Genomic DNA, 16093 nt, shown 5'->3' on the forward strand with positions numbered 1-16093 from the left:
GTTGCGTTCGTGAAGTTAAACGGTGCGGGTCGCGGTCATCACGCAAGATTTTCGTTGCCGTTTCCGTCTTTGTTGTCCCCCCGATTGCGTTTGTTTTTCTATCCGGGCGGTTTCGCGGAGTTTGATAGTTGCGTTCGTGAAGTTGAACGGTGTGCGTCGCGGTCATCACGCAAGATTTTCGTTGCCGTTTCCGTCTTGTTGTCCCCCAGATTGTGTTTGTTTTTCTATCCGGGCGGTTTCGCGTTTTCGCTTTTTCGAATATTATTTGGTTTAATCTTTCCACAGCCGGCTGTCTAAGATTGAATCATTTATTCTAAATCAACACCAAATAACCGGGAATAGTCTCATCCGCATCATCCGACTGTTTGCCTTGAGAAGTCATAATCCATCACACTATTAAACAAAATTTATTGATTATTGGGCCGCATCATCATCCTCTATGATGAATCCTGGCCACTACCTTTACCCACTAACAAAATCCCAAGTAGAAGTAGTTTTCCGGCACACGTGGGGGTGTGGATATCGTATAGAACCCACCCTTGGTAGCAACCTGTGCTAACTAACATTCCCGTCCCAATCCCCCGAGATCTACAAACTGACATGGCGGGCGCCGTTGGTGGCCAACGACTGTTACCTATTTGCTCCAGATCTAGTTTTGATGATCTTGATGTTTTATCTTTTCAGCGCATTCATACATGCTGTTGATAAGGGAAACACCATTAGATCGTTGAAGCGTATGAACGATTGTATTGATAGGATATTACGGTCCTGTTCAGCAACGGAGAAGGACAACCATGGGTGGTCTCTCATGCTCATGCTCATGCTCTGTTACAGCGAAGATCCGACAGGTAAAGAAGTTTAACCAATTTACGCCATTGTTAGAATCAAATGTGTTATCAATAATTTGAAATTTTATTGTTTAATCTTCCCCAGGCGGAATGTGCACAATACCCGCACTTTGTTATCGAATGCCCCAGATGACCCATTTATGTGCTTCAAAGGAATTGTGCTTTTTTTGTCAGAAAATGTGCGACGGACCACCGCACTACCGATGGAAGCCAGGTTTGCAGGAAGAAAAATGTAACATAACTCTCTTTCTCTTTTTTCACGATTTCTCCAGTTTTATTCCTTTAATGTTAATATAACATTTGAAAAAATGCATCTCTTTCTCACAGTCTGCTTCCTCCGCTTCTGCTTCTGCTGCACACGCACCATCCGGACCCGGTCGCCGTTCAAACTTTGTTTTTTTGGTTTTCCCCGTTTTCCGCGCGACAGACAGCTCTCACACGTTTTACAAATTACTAAATAAAAAGTTACAGTCTCTTGCAAAGTTTCGCCTTTAATTCCTACACAATCGCTGCTGCTGTTTCTATCTTGAACCGGGTTTCTTCTGTCTACCTTTTTTTTTACCTAAAACACGTGTTGGAAAGAGGGGGGAAAAATGGTAGATGTGGGGGGACGGGGAGAATCCTAACTCGCGACTATCTTACAGCACTGTTTTGTTTGTTTGAATTTCTGTTTGTGTTTTTGTGTAGTGTTTTTTTGAATGCAATTTGCTGATGTTTTGAAAGTGTCCCTATCCTTGTGTGTATTTGCACTAATCGTAATGTTTGCAAGCGCAGATTTACAGCTCATCCTTGGAGGGAGCGTCTTCCTCGACATCTTCCTTCACCTCGGGTTCCTGAAACGCAAAACGTTGGGGGTTAGATGTTGAGCTATTTGGTGATACGGGTTTAGGTGGGTCTTACCTCAGCGGCGTCCTTGCCGTCCAGGAAGGCGATGAATCCTTCCAGGGTGCGTTCGCCTCGGAATTCAACCTTCTGGTTGTCGCCCTTTCGGTACAGGTAGATGGTCGGGAACGAGTTGATCTTGGTGTGCTCGAGTTCGTTGGCGGTGGCGTCCATCTTGGCGATGACGATCGTCTCGGAGTCGGCGTAGTGCTCACCCAGCTTGTCGTAGATGGGCACCAGCTGCTTGCAGTGTCCGCACCACGGAGCGTAGAACTCGACCAGGACGTCCTTGCTGGCATCGAGGGCGACTTCGTCGAACTTGGTCGAGACGAGGGTCTTGACGGGGGTCTTGTCCCAGTCCTCGGGCAGTTCCTGGGACAGCAGGTGCTGCTTCAGCTTGCCCTCCAGGAAGTTGGACACGAAGGCTTCGATCTTGTCGGCGGACAGGTCGGCGGATTCGGGCTTGAACTTGGCCATATCTTCCTCCAGGTGGATGATACGCATCGACGGGACCTCATCCTTCTTCATTCCGAAGAACTCCAGAATGCGCTGGTGGTCTTCCTGGTCGGCATCGATGGTCACGAACAGAATCTTCTCGCGGAACTTCTTGGCAACCTCACGGGCAGGGTCGATGTACTTTTCCGAGTGTCCGGCCTCCTTCGAGATGAAGAACAGCAGGTGGTTCTTGATTTCTCCTCCGAAGATCTTCTGGGCAGTTTCGTGGCTGAACTCGACAATCAGTGGCAGAGCCTGGGCGGCGACGAACTTCTTGAGCGCATCCTCGCTAACCTCACCCTCAAAGACGGCCTTTCCATCGTCAAAGTGCTTGAACAGCACGATCGATCCGCACTTGGCCTCGTACTTGGCGTACACATCGTCGCTCGAGGTGATGGCAAACGGATACTCGTCGACGGCGTTGGCAGCGGACAGGAAGGCCTTGGCCTCGGCAGACTCACGATCCTTGAAGAAACCAACCACGACGACCTTGTTCTCCTTCAGGAACTCCTCGGCGGCATCGACGGTCTCCAGCTCCTTGGCGGCCGGTCCGGTCTTCTTCTCCAACCACGAGATGATGGTGTCCTTTTCGCGACCTCCGGTGTACTCGATCGGGGTTCCGCTGCGGAAGAACTTGAGCGTCGGGTAGCCACGGATTCCGTGCTTCTCGGCCAGCTCCTGCTCCTCGGTGGCGTCAATCTTGCCCAGCTTGATGGTGGATTTCTTCTCCTCCAGCGCTTGGGCGGCCTTGGCGTACTCGGGGGCCAGAGCCTTGCAGTGTCCGCACCATGGGGCGTCTGTGGAAGGTAGAGAAAGCGGGGAAGACTATTTTTAGCAAATTGTAACGATTCAAAACACTGGCGGTGGCAATTGTGCATATCTAATGAATGGCAGTTGCTGGAAAAAGATTTCTATTTCCATCTGGAAAGCCCATCATCATCGTTAGCATCTCATTGAACTGGTCTCCAGGGTGGCGGCATGGATTCGTGATCAAACTGTACTATAGTTTTGTTATTGTCTTTTGTACAGTTTGTAACCATGTTTTTTGTTGCGTATTGGCGTATTGGTAATACAAAAATCTTGCCAGTATTTAAAACTGTGATTTTCAATAGTTAAACAATAATGTTATGAATTTTCACTACAAACTACGAATATTTTGAGAAACAAAAAAAAAATCCAAAGTTGTTAACGACCAAATAGTCGAGGTTAAAAAACGATAAAAATTGTTCTATCGTGACAAAATACCGTATTGTATAGTATCGAAAATACTAAAATTGTCATAATTCAAACGTCTAACGTAGCAAAATTTAGTTTGGATTTTCACCTTACTAATTATCAGAGTTTTTTTTTGCTGTAAAATACTAAAATTTTACAAGTGTTTTTTTAAATTACTCATTTTTTTCTAATTTGGATTTGGAGTACGTTGCGAAATTTCGTATGCATTTTCACATTATTAAATATTTGTTAGTAAAATACTTAAATTTTCAGGAAATGTAATGTTTTTCCAAAAATGCTCAAAATTGTATGAAAAATATGGCATTTTACAAAAAAAAATCCCTGGAAAAATATAAACATTTTAAATTTTGATTCTTTCGATAACCATATTGCAAATTATAAAAGTTTCAGAGCAGGGTTGCCACAAATACAGATTTATCTGTATTTTACAGATTTTTGAGGTGATGAGGTCATACAGAATCTGTATATAAAGAAATACAGATTAAAAAAAAAACATACAGATATACAGATTTTCCCGATTTTTTATTAAAATTAAATAATTTTAATTCTTTAAATATTTTTTTTCAATTGCTGGATGAGCCCAAACATTAAATTTTAGATTGTATAGCATTTTTATGCATTAAAAAACAATTAAGAATATTTTGTTTTTTGAAAAATTGTTTAAAAATGTCAATACAGATTCCAAATACAGATTTTCGTCCCCCTGATACAGATATACAGATTTTTGACCCTCAAAAATACAGAATCAAATGTGGCAACCCTGTTTCAGAGTTTTCGAAAAAAATACGGTAATTTGTAAAAAAAATACAATAACAAATGCATTTAAAATTTCGCAATGTTTGAAACCCATATGACGCTTTATGAAATTTGAGTATTTTCGCAACAAAATCCGATATTTTATGATTTTTTTTATTTTTTATAAAGAAATAGAGCAATCCAGCTGATTTAATCAGGAATTTTTCTGGTACTTTTGTACCCGACCCTCTCCGATTTCAATGAAATTTTGTAGACATGTTATCCTAGGCCTATATAAGCCATTTTTGTGTATATGGAGCCAATTTTACTCGAAAATAACATTTGAAAAAGGGCCTAAGTTATTTAAATATTTTTGTATTTTGCAATTTAAAAATTACTGTATCTCAAAGCCGTTGAACCGTATCAAAAAGTGGTTAAAGACGGGCTTTCCGAAAAAAATACACTGAAAGAATAAAACACGCAACTTCTATGAGATTTTTTAATTTTTTAGTTTCAAAAATAAATTTAATGGCGACGTCACGATTTTTTTTTCGTTCAAAATTTTTGTGAAAATAGCCTAAAACGTGACAAAAAGACTCACGAAAAATGCAGGATGGTATGTCTCTCCTAAAAAAATACAAAATCATTTACTAAAACTGTTGATTTGAAAAGTGGTCTAAACGTTAAAATTTTTAAAAACCGATAGTGGAAATCGATTTGCCAGACAATTTTACATAAAAGTCTCCATATTGACAATTGTCCTAATCCAATCCTTGTGAAGTAACAGCGGTTTTAAAAATAAAAATTTAGAAAAATATGTTTTTTGGCAGTTTTTGGAAATTTCGATATGACAGTCTTGATTTTCCAGTCTCATGAATATTTTTTTAACTTTTTGATATTTTTTAAATGTTTTACCCGTTTTACCCAACTGATCCTCAACATTCAATCGATGATATCTTGCAAACCGTTGATCAGATTTTCAATCTTAGAGAGTCAATTTTCACAACTTTCAGATTTTTTTTTGAATTTCCGTCGCGAAACTTCCTACTTTTCCTGTCATTCCCGAATGACGAAACAGCCTACTTTTCTCTACTAAAAATAACAAAATCGAAAAGAAACACATTTCAAAGCAAATGCTAAAAAGTTCTACTTTTCAGCACTGAAATGGATGCAGCGCTTGTTTTGAAAAGTAATATTTTTCAATATTGTTTTGATTTAAGCGATGGATTGACTAAATACATGGACATTTGACTTACAATTACATTTAAAAGGTTTATTTTTCGGAATTGCAACAAATGTTGTATGGAACTCGTTGCAAAACTTGACTTTTTCAGCACTTGTTGTGGGTGAATTGGATAAATCCAATCCGGTGAACCTCGTTGGATAAATGTACGACTCGTGCTGAAAAATCTTCTTTTTGAAACTTGTTGCACAAATTACTATGAGCAAATTAAAAAAAATAAACTTTTTTTTTATTATCTTTCAAACGCTTTATTTAAGTAACCAGAGGTCCAATCTTCAATGCTTAATAGATTTTTTTTTTTTGAAGTTGGAAGTCTGTAGTTTTTGGAAAAAAATAAATTAAAAAATGGTCACTTTGAAGCAAAAAAAAATCAAAAAAAAAATCAAAAAAATATCACGACTTAAATTTGTTATTTCTGGAGTTTTTTTTTTTTTTTTTTATAAGGACCAATAAACCAAATTTTCAGTTTTTGCTTTTTGGGTGTTTTTTAATACCCCTAACTCAAGGCGGTTCTAAAAACACCCAAAAAGTAAAAACTGAAAATTTGGTTTATTGGACCTTTAAAAAAAAAACTCCAGATTTGTCCCCATTCAAATGTAAGTTGTGATTTCAAGAACCTGAACATATTTTTTTAGAGTGTAACCACGGCGCTCACGCACACTATCAAAACAAACGTTTGATAGTTTGTGTGAAATCCGTGTCAAACTAAACAGTGACCTCGTTCGTTTGACAACAGTTGGTGTCAGGCCATCGGGGTTTTAAGTGTAGTCCTAACTATAACGTACAATTTTGCCCAATACACCAAATCGATCAGAAAATCTTTTTTTGGGTTAAAGATTTCTCAATGTTTCTATGGAGAACCCCCAAATTTGTATGGAGACTTGTAAGAAGAAACTAATGATGCAAAATGGGTTATTTGGATACAAGGAATCGATGGACATAGTTCCATGCAAATAAAAACAGTTTGAAAATTCTAGACAATTTCTCGAATTAAAAGTGAAGGAAACTCAACGTAAAAACATATACAGTCTAGACTCGATTATCCGAAGGTCTTGAACAAATTTCACATCCGAATTCCATTTTTTTTCTTCGTCGTCTTTTTTTTTATTGTTGAGCCCTGTGACCCCTATACTACGCTTAAATCATTTAACAAATAAAATCCAAGATGGCGGCCAAAATGGCTGCGATGAAATATTGAAAAAAAAATGCATTTTGTTATTTTAATAAGCAATTAACTATTCAAATTCGACTAAAATTGACAAACAAAAAGACTATCCGAAGTTCCTAAGAAACCTTTGCAGAATCGAAACTTCGGATAATCGAGTCTGGACTGTACACAAACAAATCAAAGCCTTTCCCACCGGCAAATTTCCTTCCAGCCCATCTAACCGACGCGTCGTGACGTGGCGGCGTCCAAGCGTGGTGTACCGAAAACGTGGTCCGAACCCCACACACACTGCCAACCCGGGGTATCGAGTTACATTTGCAGTCTCGGAGACCCGAGATTTGCACATTGTCCTAAAGTAAAAAGAAAATCTGTTATGACACGTTGACGGCCAACATGCACAACCTGACATGTTTTGACATGCTGAGAATTCTTCGAAACGCGAACCTGCTAATTCTAAAACGTTTCGATGCAGTTTTTATGCTTCCAGAACCCCACCCTTTTTCCAGTGATGACGAATCTCCCGTGGAGTGGCGTTGCCGTTCCAGTTCGTTAGGTCGCCCTATCGCGCGCGCCACAGGCCGCAGGCCTGACTATATGTTTTAGTTGGTTTTACTTGTTGCTTCATCTTCCTGCCCTTCTTCCCGACGTTTCCGTCCGTCCAGCCGGTAGAGAAAGTCGCCATAAATGGGGAAGGAAAGACAAAACAGCATGGAGTTGTTGCGGCACAACATGGTTTTTCGATTCGATCGAATTACATCATTAACGGAGAGCGAGAAGTGCTCCATCGTGTCCCGAGAATGTCCACGTCTGCACACTCTGCCTGCCTGCCCCGGAGTTGATGTGTGGTGGTGGTGAAGGTTGAAAACTAGTTTGCCGCAAGAATGTTGAACCTTCGGGTACGCGAAAGTCAAGACTATGAGGGAACTTGCGATAATAATCTCTGGGGCTGGCAACCGAGCAAGAGAGCAGATAACTGTAGTTGCGTTCCGCCAAGTTTCTTCCTTCTCTGGAAGTCGCCGTCGGAGGAACCAGCTGACCAAATCTGAGCACTCTTTCGTGGTGAGTGAGCTTGAGCATTAGAAGCAACTCAACGACGACAAGTGCGAGAAAGGTGACTGACCGAAAATGTAAATTGCCTGCGTCTGGTTAAGGTGTACGCCACATGTGTTGGTGCTGTGGAGGCTTAATGTTGATCGAGCCGCCGGCCGGCGAAAAATATGCTTCCAATTTTGAAATTGATTGCACGTATTGGTAGTGCCGTTGGAAAAGCAATTTCGTTACGAAACTGCCGGCAAATTCCGGTTTGTTCACGTTTCGTTGACGTTGATATTTGACAAAAACATGCTCGACGACGACCCAAATTGTCGTTGGCACTCCACTTGTTATCCGTTATCAGATTTTTAGGTGACTTGTTTTTCCACGAATCTTGATACCAAGAATGAGGTAATTGTTGTTGATAAGAGCGTCGTTTGATTACATTTCCCCCATACTAGCCGATGTGTTAACGGACAGATAACAAAAAACTGTTTCGAACACGTAGACATTCTGGAAAAAAAAGAGAACCCAATTCTAATTAATCATCTTTAAATTGACCAAAAACAAGAAATGTGGTGAAATCATTTCTCCACGACTAGGTCGACGTGTCCATTACACAGCGCAAACCCACGCCACATTGTCCACGTCTTTCTCTCGCGAGGCCACGTAATCCATACAGCAGATTTGCCCCCCCTCCCTCAAGACACCGCCCAACCTAGAAAACCGGTTTCATTTCTTTTCCCCAACCCTCGCCCGAGTTCACAGATGGCGACGGACTTAAATTCGGTTCTGCAAAACGGGCCAGCACTAAATAATTCTGGAACTGGGTTCCGTCGCAGTTCGACGGGTTGATGATGGTGGTGTCGGTGTGTGTGTGTGGGGGGATGACATTCTCTTTTCTTTTTATTTGGTACTGCTCCGGAGGCGCGTCAGCAAAAGAAACAGAGTTGCTTTTACACTACAACCACCAACCGATTGGATTTGTACAGCGAATGAGCAACGGGCAGGGTGGCTGCTTGGGTTTAGAAAACTGCTTGGCAATGGTGCATGCAATGCGGCAATAAAAGTAATGAACTTAAAACAAAAAAGTTTATTTCTAATCAAAATCGGTATAAATTTTGTTGCTAAAACCCATTCTACCTACAATTTTACAAATAGCTATCAACACAATTTAAAAATCAACTAATGTTGCATTAATCGTGATTTGTGAATCTACCGTGAGTGAAATAATCCATTTAATACAAATTTCATAACATTTTAAAAGGGCCAAATATTGAATATTACGCCCATTTAAAATGCTAGTCTTGATTTAAAAATTTTCAAAATATTGTTTTCGAAAAGATCGGAAAATTTCACGAATGTTTCATGTATTAACATTGAAGATCGGACCATTAATAGGGTACTAAAGCCCTATGTCAATTTTTATGTACAACGGTAAAAAACACGATAAAAAACCATTTCTGATCACTTTTTTTGATTTTAATGCAAATTTTTTTTTTGACAAGACAACATTTTTCCGATGGATCAACTATGGTCCCCTTGGAACGAACTGTCAAGTAGGAGCTTTTCTGTCAAGAAGGACCGCGAGGTTAATTTTTCAAAATTGATTTAAAAATCCATTTTAAACTCTTTGTGCTCGTACAAAAGGTCATTGTACTCAGAAAAATAAGCTTTATCGCTGTAAACAATAATATCAGCAATCTAAGCTTCATTTTAGGACCCAATTGCTGAGATATTGTCATTAGAAAATGGTGAGCTGATTAGGTGAGACTTAGAAAACTTCAATTTTCGTGTTTCTTTTTCTTTAAGCCGGTGTATTTCCGCAACCAGAGGTCCAATCTTCAATGTCTCTTAGACAATTTTATAGCAAATTTTCTGAAGTTTTCAAAAAAAATATTTTTAGAAATGGTCACTCATGGTCACTATTTTTAAAAATTGAAAAACTGCAAAAATTTCGCTAAAATCAAACTTTCGGTGGCTATATCTTGAAAACGGAGCCCTTTATCAAAAAATCTGTAAAGTACCTTTCGATTGCAAATTCAATTTTGCATTAAAAAGTAATGTCAAACTTGTTTTTGCATAAAACTTCGATTTTTTCCAAAAATCACTATTTTTTTCAAAAATTCACAACTCGGCGGCAGATTTTTTGACCATGTTTCTCTATGGCTCAAAAGTTGCGGATTTTTGTCCCCTAAAACATATCAAAAAATCTCGAAAATCAAAAAATACGTATTTTGGGAAATTGAGTTTTAGTGAAAAAAAAGTTGATAAAAAAATCTGCAAATTGATCAGAAAATTCACTCAAAAGTTACAGCTGTTTGAATATTTACATTCCATTTTTGTATGGACAGCAGCCAAAATTGTATGGAGACTTGTATGGGTGAACCAATGACACAAAATAGCATATTTGGTCATAGGGAAGGCCCCCACAAAGTTTGAGCCAAATCAAAAAATACAAATAAAATCCATTTCCGGTTTGGTAGAGAATTGCTCAAATCAAAAAATATTTATTTTGGGAAATTGAGTTTTTGTTAAAAAAGTGTATTAAAAAATCTGCAATTTTTTTCCGTGTATCTATTTTTCCTCAATTGTCCTCATCAATACCTACAACTTTTCCAAAGACTTGGTGTCTTTGGAAAAGTTGTAGGTATTGATGAGGACAATTGATCAGAAAATTCACTCAAAAGTTACAGCTGTTTGAATATTTACGTACCATTTTTGTATGGACTGCAGCCAAAATTGTAGGGAGACTTGTATGGGTGAACCACTGTCACAAAAAAGCTTCTTTGGTCATAGGGAAGACCCCCACAATGTCGAAATCGGCCGATTTCGTAGAGAGTTGCTCAAAAACTGAGAATTTGGTTTATTGGACTTAAAAAAAGCTCCAGACTTGTTTTATGTGTTTTTGCCAATGTATAAAAAATAGTGATTTTTCAGGATTCAACTTTGGCTGTGTTTATTACTAAAATAAAGGAATTTTAAGTAAAATAAGAAGGTAATAATTGTTGTAATTGTAAACTATGCTTCTTCGTATTTTTTGACATCTCAAATGATAATGGTATCATTCTACAGCAGAAAATGTGAAAAAAGCAACACATTGAAGAGAAAAAACTTAAAAAGGCAAAATAAATAGAACAAGCAAAATGCCTTGCATCGTTTTTTAGGGTTAACTTGATTTGTTATAAAAAAATTAGTTACACCACGATATTCCTCTAATTTGTCGCAGTGTTAATAAGGCTCAACTAAAATCAAAATACTATCAGAAAATAAAATTTAATTAATTAATTTAAGTTTTTCGGTAATAACTAAAGGAAAACATTGTCTCGCTTTGATCAAGGTATTTTAAAGAGTTTAGTAATAACTATAAAATAATTAACACTACGGGACCATCCATAAACCACTTGGACACTTTTTTTAAACTTCAGAATCCCCCCCCCCCCACTCGTGGACAATTTTCATACAAAACAACTCTTTTTTTGTATGTAGCGTGGACAATCACAACCCCCCCCCCCCCCCCATTTTTCATAAAAATATAAACATAAGAAAACAAAAATCAAACTTGTTGCTGAGATTATCTGAAAACATGCTAAATGCTTAAAAATGTTTCTCATAACAACAGCCAAGTACATTTTTCCAAAGTTATTTTAAAAGTCATCTAAAGAATATCTTTTTGGGGTCTACTTCGCATTTTTATAATATTTTCATCCACAATAAACTTACAAGGTAAGTTAAAAATCCAATTTCAAACGAAATACTTAACAAAAGTTGTATAAAAACTGATTCTGGTAGCCATGATTGTTTAGCTGAATAAGTTGTCAGTGTTGTCAAATCATCTAAATTTATTGTAAAAAATAAACAGTTGTTTTTCAATTAATAGTTTAAAAAAATCGTGGTTTTCAAGAAATGATTTTTGTTTGCAAAAAAAAAAAAAAAAAAACCTTTTGCGGTAGAGTATATTGAATTTTCACAAAAAATCTCAACAGTTGAAAATTGGTTTTGATTCGCTAAAGATGATTATCAACACAGGTAAAGAACTTTTAATTGTTTTAGTTTATTGCTTTTTGATTTAAATTAAATTATTTTTAGCACAGTCAAACGCGTCTTGTTGGTTTCAGGTGTGAAACAAAAATGACCTTTAATTTCAACTGAATTAAGAAGGTAGCAAACGCCAAGTCAACAAATGTTTTGGATTTGGTTACTACGCTCCAATGATTTTGTTAAACTTTTTACCATGATTTTTGAAGCCGATTTTGAAGAGGGTGCGACATACACTTCAAAAAATATATTTATCTAGATCTAGTGTATTTCACTTACTGCGATGGACATTGACATAATGGGGAAAGGGATACACTCAATGCAAAAGGCACTAAAAAAAATTATAGGTTCTTAAAAAAAACTCTAGAAACACAAACATAATGTTTATCAAATTTCTGGTTTATTGCATCATTCTGCATCAAAAACTTCAAAAACTTTAGAATCATTGGCTAAGTCAAATAGAAAGAATTGCAGCGTTTTGTTGTTTTTTTTTTAATTTTAAATGAATAAAAGAAAAGTTTTCTGTCAAAAAAATTAGTTATGCATGTTGAAAAAGAAAAACCAGAGAACAAGATTAATTTAGTTAGTCAATAAACTACAAATAAAAACTCAATCCGGAATAAAAACGATGACAAATTTTAAAAGATCAATTGCCTAAGACCAGCTATGTATCAAATTATCCACTTTTTCCTCTAAGCAGCCACCATGCGCCACGCCAATCCATCCATGAATGTGTGTGCGCATTGCGTGCCGTCGCTCCGTCGACCGCGAGCTAGCGCACCAATACTAATGCTGAGCGAGTGCTAAGCTAGAATAGCTCCAAACACCTACTCCCAACCCAAGAGTGCCGATACTTTTTATTGTTACGAACTCTGTTTTCTCTGGCACTGTGTATCACAGTTATGAAATCTTATTGTTTGTATTCTTCCACCTCCACACAGCAATCGTAGCAACACTAGCCTCAAGCACCTACTAGTAGTAGGCCGAACTAGTAATTTGTTTATGGTAATGATTGCCGATGATGACGACGACCACGGTGATGATGCCGATCTAAGTAGGCTGGCAATCAATTGCAATCCCAAACAAGATGTGCAATGATGTGGTGCAGCTGTGACGACGTGGTACAACTCAGAAATGGAGCAACATATAAAAATTCTTCCACGTATGCAGGCAGCACCTGAAGGTTAAACTTTCGCGAGGTGGTGAGGGTTAGATAAGACACCGGCCACGATGGCAGACGGCGCGTCCAAGACGTCAAGCAAGCAAGAAGAAGAACGTAGCCAAGTTGGCCATTTGCTGCAAGGTGCATGTGGTTGCAGTGGGCCAACCGGAGGGCTTATTTTCGGATCTAATCTGCCAACAACGGGGTCTTTCCAAGATGGAGAATCGAAATCGATCGAAAAGAAGGAGATTGCTACTTACAGAATTCCACCAGCACGAACTCGTTGTCCTCGATCACCTTCTGGAAGTTGTCCTTGGTCAGCACCAGGACGCTGTCCTCGGTTTTGACTTCGTCATCGGCGGCCACCAGGGCCAATCCGGCCACCAACAGCATCAATCCCAGCACTCTCATTGTGTGTGTGTATGTGTGTTCCGTTCCCCCGTCGTCGATTCCTCAGAGCCTACTGCGCGCCTCTCCTGTCCGTGTCTGTTCGGTGGGAGCAAACACCGGAAAAAAGAAATTTTTGGAATTTTGATTCAATATTTGCCGACACTGTTTCTTTTTGTAGTTTTGCTGTTTTTTTTTGGTGTCAAAAAAGGAAGAAGCAGTTGCCGGTTCGCGTTTTTCCAATGAACTAGCTCGAGCCGGAAGCACCCGCTCAACTTTTATATCGGAACAAGACCTCGCTACTTTTTCCACTTGCAATGAATCACACACACGCACACCAGCTCCCGCGAGGAAAAGTCATTGGAAAATTATGCTCATCACCAACCAACTGAACCCCCCTTTTTCTTTTCACCCCACTCAGAGACAAAAAAACACGACTACTTACGTTCACGCTCAGACAACTACTGAAAGAGGAACGCCGCTGGCTGCTTCCAGCAAGCTTGTGGAGAGAGAGCGCACCCGAGAGAGAAAAGCTTCGTACGTGGCAGGTTCGCTCCGTGTGCGGCTGCGATTGGTCGAACCACGCGTGCTTTGACAGAAGAGAAACGTCAAGCGGGCTGTTGTTGGGTGGTGCATGGTTTACGGTAACCACCCTGTGCGACGTTGACGGATGGGTGGTGCACACCGTTAGATGAAAACAGTGACAACTGGTGGGGTAATGTTTACAGTTTGTCGGGTGCGCTGTGATTGGTTGGGGAGGGTTGTGAATGAAAAAGCAGTTTCACAACAGGTTAGGGGCGGACATTTTGTGATTCATCATTCATTTCATCATCATCATTCATGTTGGACGAAAGTGATCTAAAATTAAACTACACTGAAAACCCAACCATGGTAGTTGCTACCATAATGTAGGGTTAAATTGAGAACACACACCGACGTATTTTTGCTAAAAACATTCCGTGCTTGGATTGACTGATTAACGCAGTCAGTTTTACTATGTCGTGAGCGGTATGGTAATTTTAACCCTCCAATATGGAGAGAATGATAATGATTTCGTAATTGCTACCATGCAATTTTGTGGAAGCATGGTTCATTTTACCATATTTGCGTTTACTTTTACAAAAAAGCCGCAGTTAATTTAATAGGCAGCATTTTTAGCAAATGTTCTTAAAATTACCATGGTCGGGCTTTCAGTGTACACTGAACACTCGGTGGTTCGACAGGTTTTACCACTAGCGTGCACAGGGTGGGGCAACATGGGGCAACTGCCCCACCATCCTTAGAAGTTTGTTCTAAATTTGGTCAGGAGGTGTCCATAAACGACGTAATATTCGAAACGTCCATATTATTGCCCCACGTTCCTCAAGGAGCTGGGCACGCTACTGGGTTTTACTTTGTATATCGTTTTTTTGACCAAGTCAAACTGATACCGTTACGAAATAAAATTTTTGCTTACTTTTTCACAGGAATCCCATGGCACATTGGATGTTTTGAAAAAAGTATTCTAAAATTACTTGTTCTATTGAAAAAAGGAATAAATTGTATTTTATCAAAGAATCAAAACAAAAAAAAAAACAATCAGAGCAACAAAAAAAAATCTGAGGGCTTTTGTTAATTTGATTTGGTTAACCGCGGTGGATTTTCTTGAAATAATTCGAACTGTCAAAATTCCACCAAAGCATCTACCGGTGGATATTTTTCTACCACAGATTTTTGTGCGATCAATGTGGTAGATGCTTTGGTGGATTTTTTGACAGTTCGAATTATTTCAAGAAAATCCACCGCGGTTAACCAAATCAAATTAACAAAAGCCCTCAGTAATATACTTAAACAATTTTCAATGTCTGGAGCATTTTGACAGCTGCAACTATTTTGCTAATTCTGAGAGAACAAGCAACAATTTCACAAACCTGAAGAGTTGAGTGGTAGCTGGGGAAGCCGGCTACTGTTTTTGTTTAGAATCTAGAGTTTAATTATTAGTTATCATTCCATCTGAAGCGGAAAAGCATTTGAAAATAACCTTCTCCGATTGAGGTTTTGCAGCGCGCCTGTGTTTCAAATGTAGGTGGCGCCAAAATGAGGTTACTTGCCAAAAATCGTATTTCTTTCTGCTGGATTGAAGAACAAAATCGCTTATTTCTCATGATTCCCTGCATCAATCTTAATGAAACTAGTTGCAAAAGACGAGAAACATTTTTTGCTTTAAAATAATGAACATCAATTTTTGGGCGCGCAAAATTTTGTGACCTTTTTCTTTAAAAAAAACATGTGTTGGAACACGAAAAAATGAGTTTCCCCGTATATATCAAAGAAATAAACAGTTATATAGTTGATAACAGATGTGTTAACGAATATTCAACAATTTTCATTGATTTTTGACAGACTTTCTTGCCAAATAGTCCAAATTACTATCTTTTTCTAAATTTCCAGTTTTCTCATAGAAAAATCAAACAAATATTGGAAAGTTGTACACCAAATTGCTGGAAATAATTTTTCTCATCCAAATCCGGCATAAGTTTCAAAAAAAATGTTGATTATGAAGGAAAAAACACATTTTTTTCCAAAAAATCATAAGTTTAAGCTTTTTGTTCATTGGTGGCGACATGTGGCTTTTAGCTTTGCTGCAAATCCTCTATCCTTCTTAAATTACGGTATGCTGATCGGAAGGAACGCGGTCAAGAAATGTTGCGTATTCTTTTCGTGACCCCCCCCCCCCCTCCCCCCCTCCCAAGAAATGTTGACAGTTCGGTATGAGCGCGATTGACGGTGTGCGCGCTTGAGGTTCTTTCGAGGAAAAAATAAAAAGATTAAAATTATTCAAAAGTTAAAATTGAATAGATTAAAAATGTTTATTCAAAAAAAATTTC

The 16093-nt window shown here is 38.7% G+C and overlaps 1 protein-coding gene across 1 annotated transcript; it reads right to left on the reverse strand.

Annotated features, from left to right (window-relative positions):
• Positions 1-1098: 1098 nt before the first annotated feature.
• LOC120422206 (protein disulfide-isomerase) lies at positions 1099-13787 on the reverse strand. The gene is made up of 4 exons (XM_039585588.2): positions 13672-13787; positions 13100-13325; positions 1749-3022; positions 1099-1681 (listed from the first exon to the last, which is right to left on the reverse strand). The coding sequence occupies exons 2-4, from the start codon at positions 13248-13250 to the stop codon at positions 1625-1627; spliced, it is 1482 nt and encodes a 493-aa protein (XP_039441522.1). The 5' UTR covers positions 13251-13325; positions 13672-13787; the 3' UTR covers positions 1099-1624.
• Positions 13788-16093: the final 2306 nt, after the last annotated feature.

This window comes from Culex pipiens, chromosome 2 (genome assembly GCF_016801865.2).
Source record: "Culex pipiens pallens isolate TS chromosome 2, TS_CPP_V2, whole genome shotgun sequence".
NCBI classification, from domain to species: domain Eukaryota; kingdom Metazoa; phylum Arthropoda; class Insecta; order Diptera; family Culicidae; genus Culex; species Culex pipiens.

Bases quoted from the DNA above. Each gene is read 5' to 3' on its own strand.
- LOC120422206 (XM_039585588.2), bottom strand. From the start codon at position 13,250: ATGAGAGTGCTGGGATTGATGCTGTTGGTGGCCGGATTGGCCCTGGTG. The intron at 3,023-13,099 runs GTAAGTAGCAAT...TACCTTCCACAG, and splicing joins GTTCGTGCTGGTGGAATTCT to ACGCCCCATGGTGCGGACAC. The intron at 1,682-1,748 runs GTAAGACCCACC...TTTGCGTTTCAG, and splicing joins ACGGCAAGGACGCCGCTGAG to GAACCCGAGGTGAAGGAAGA.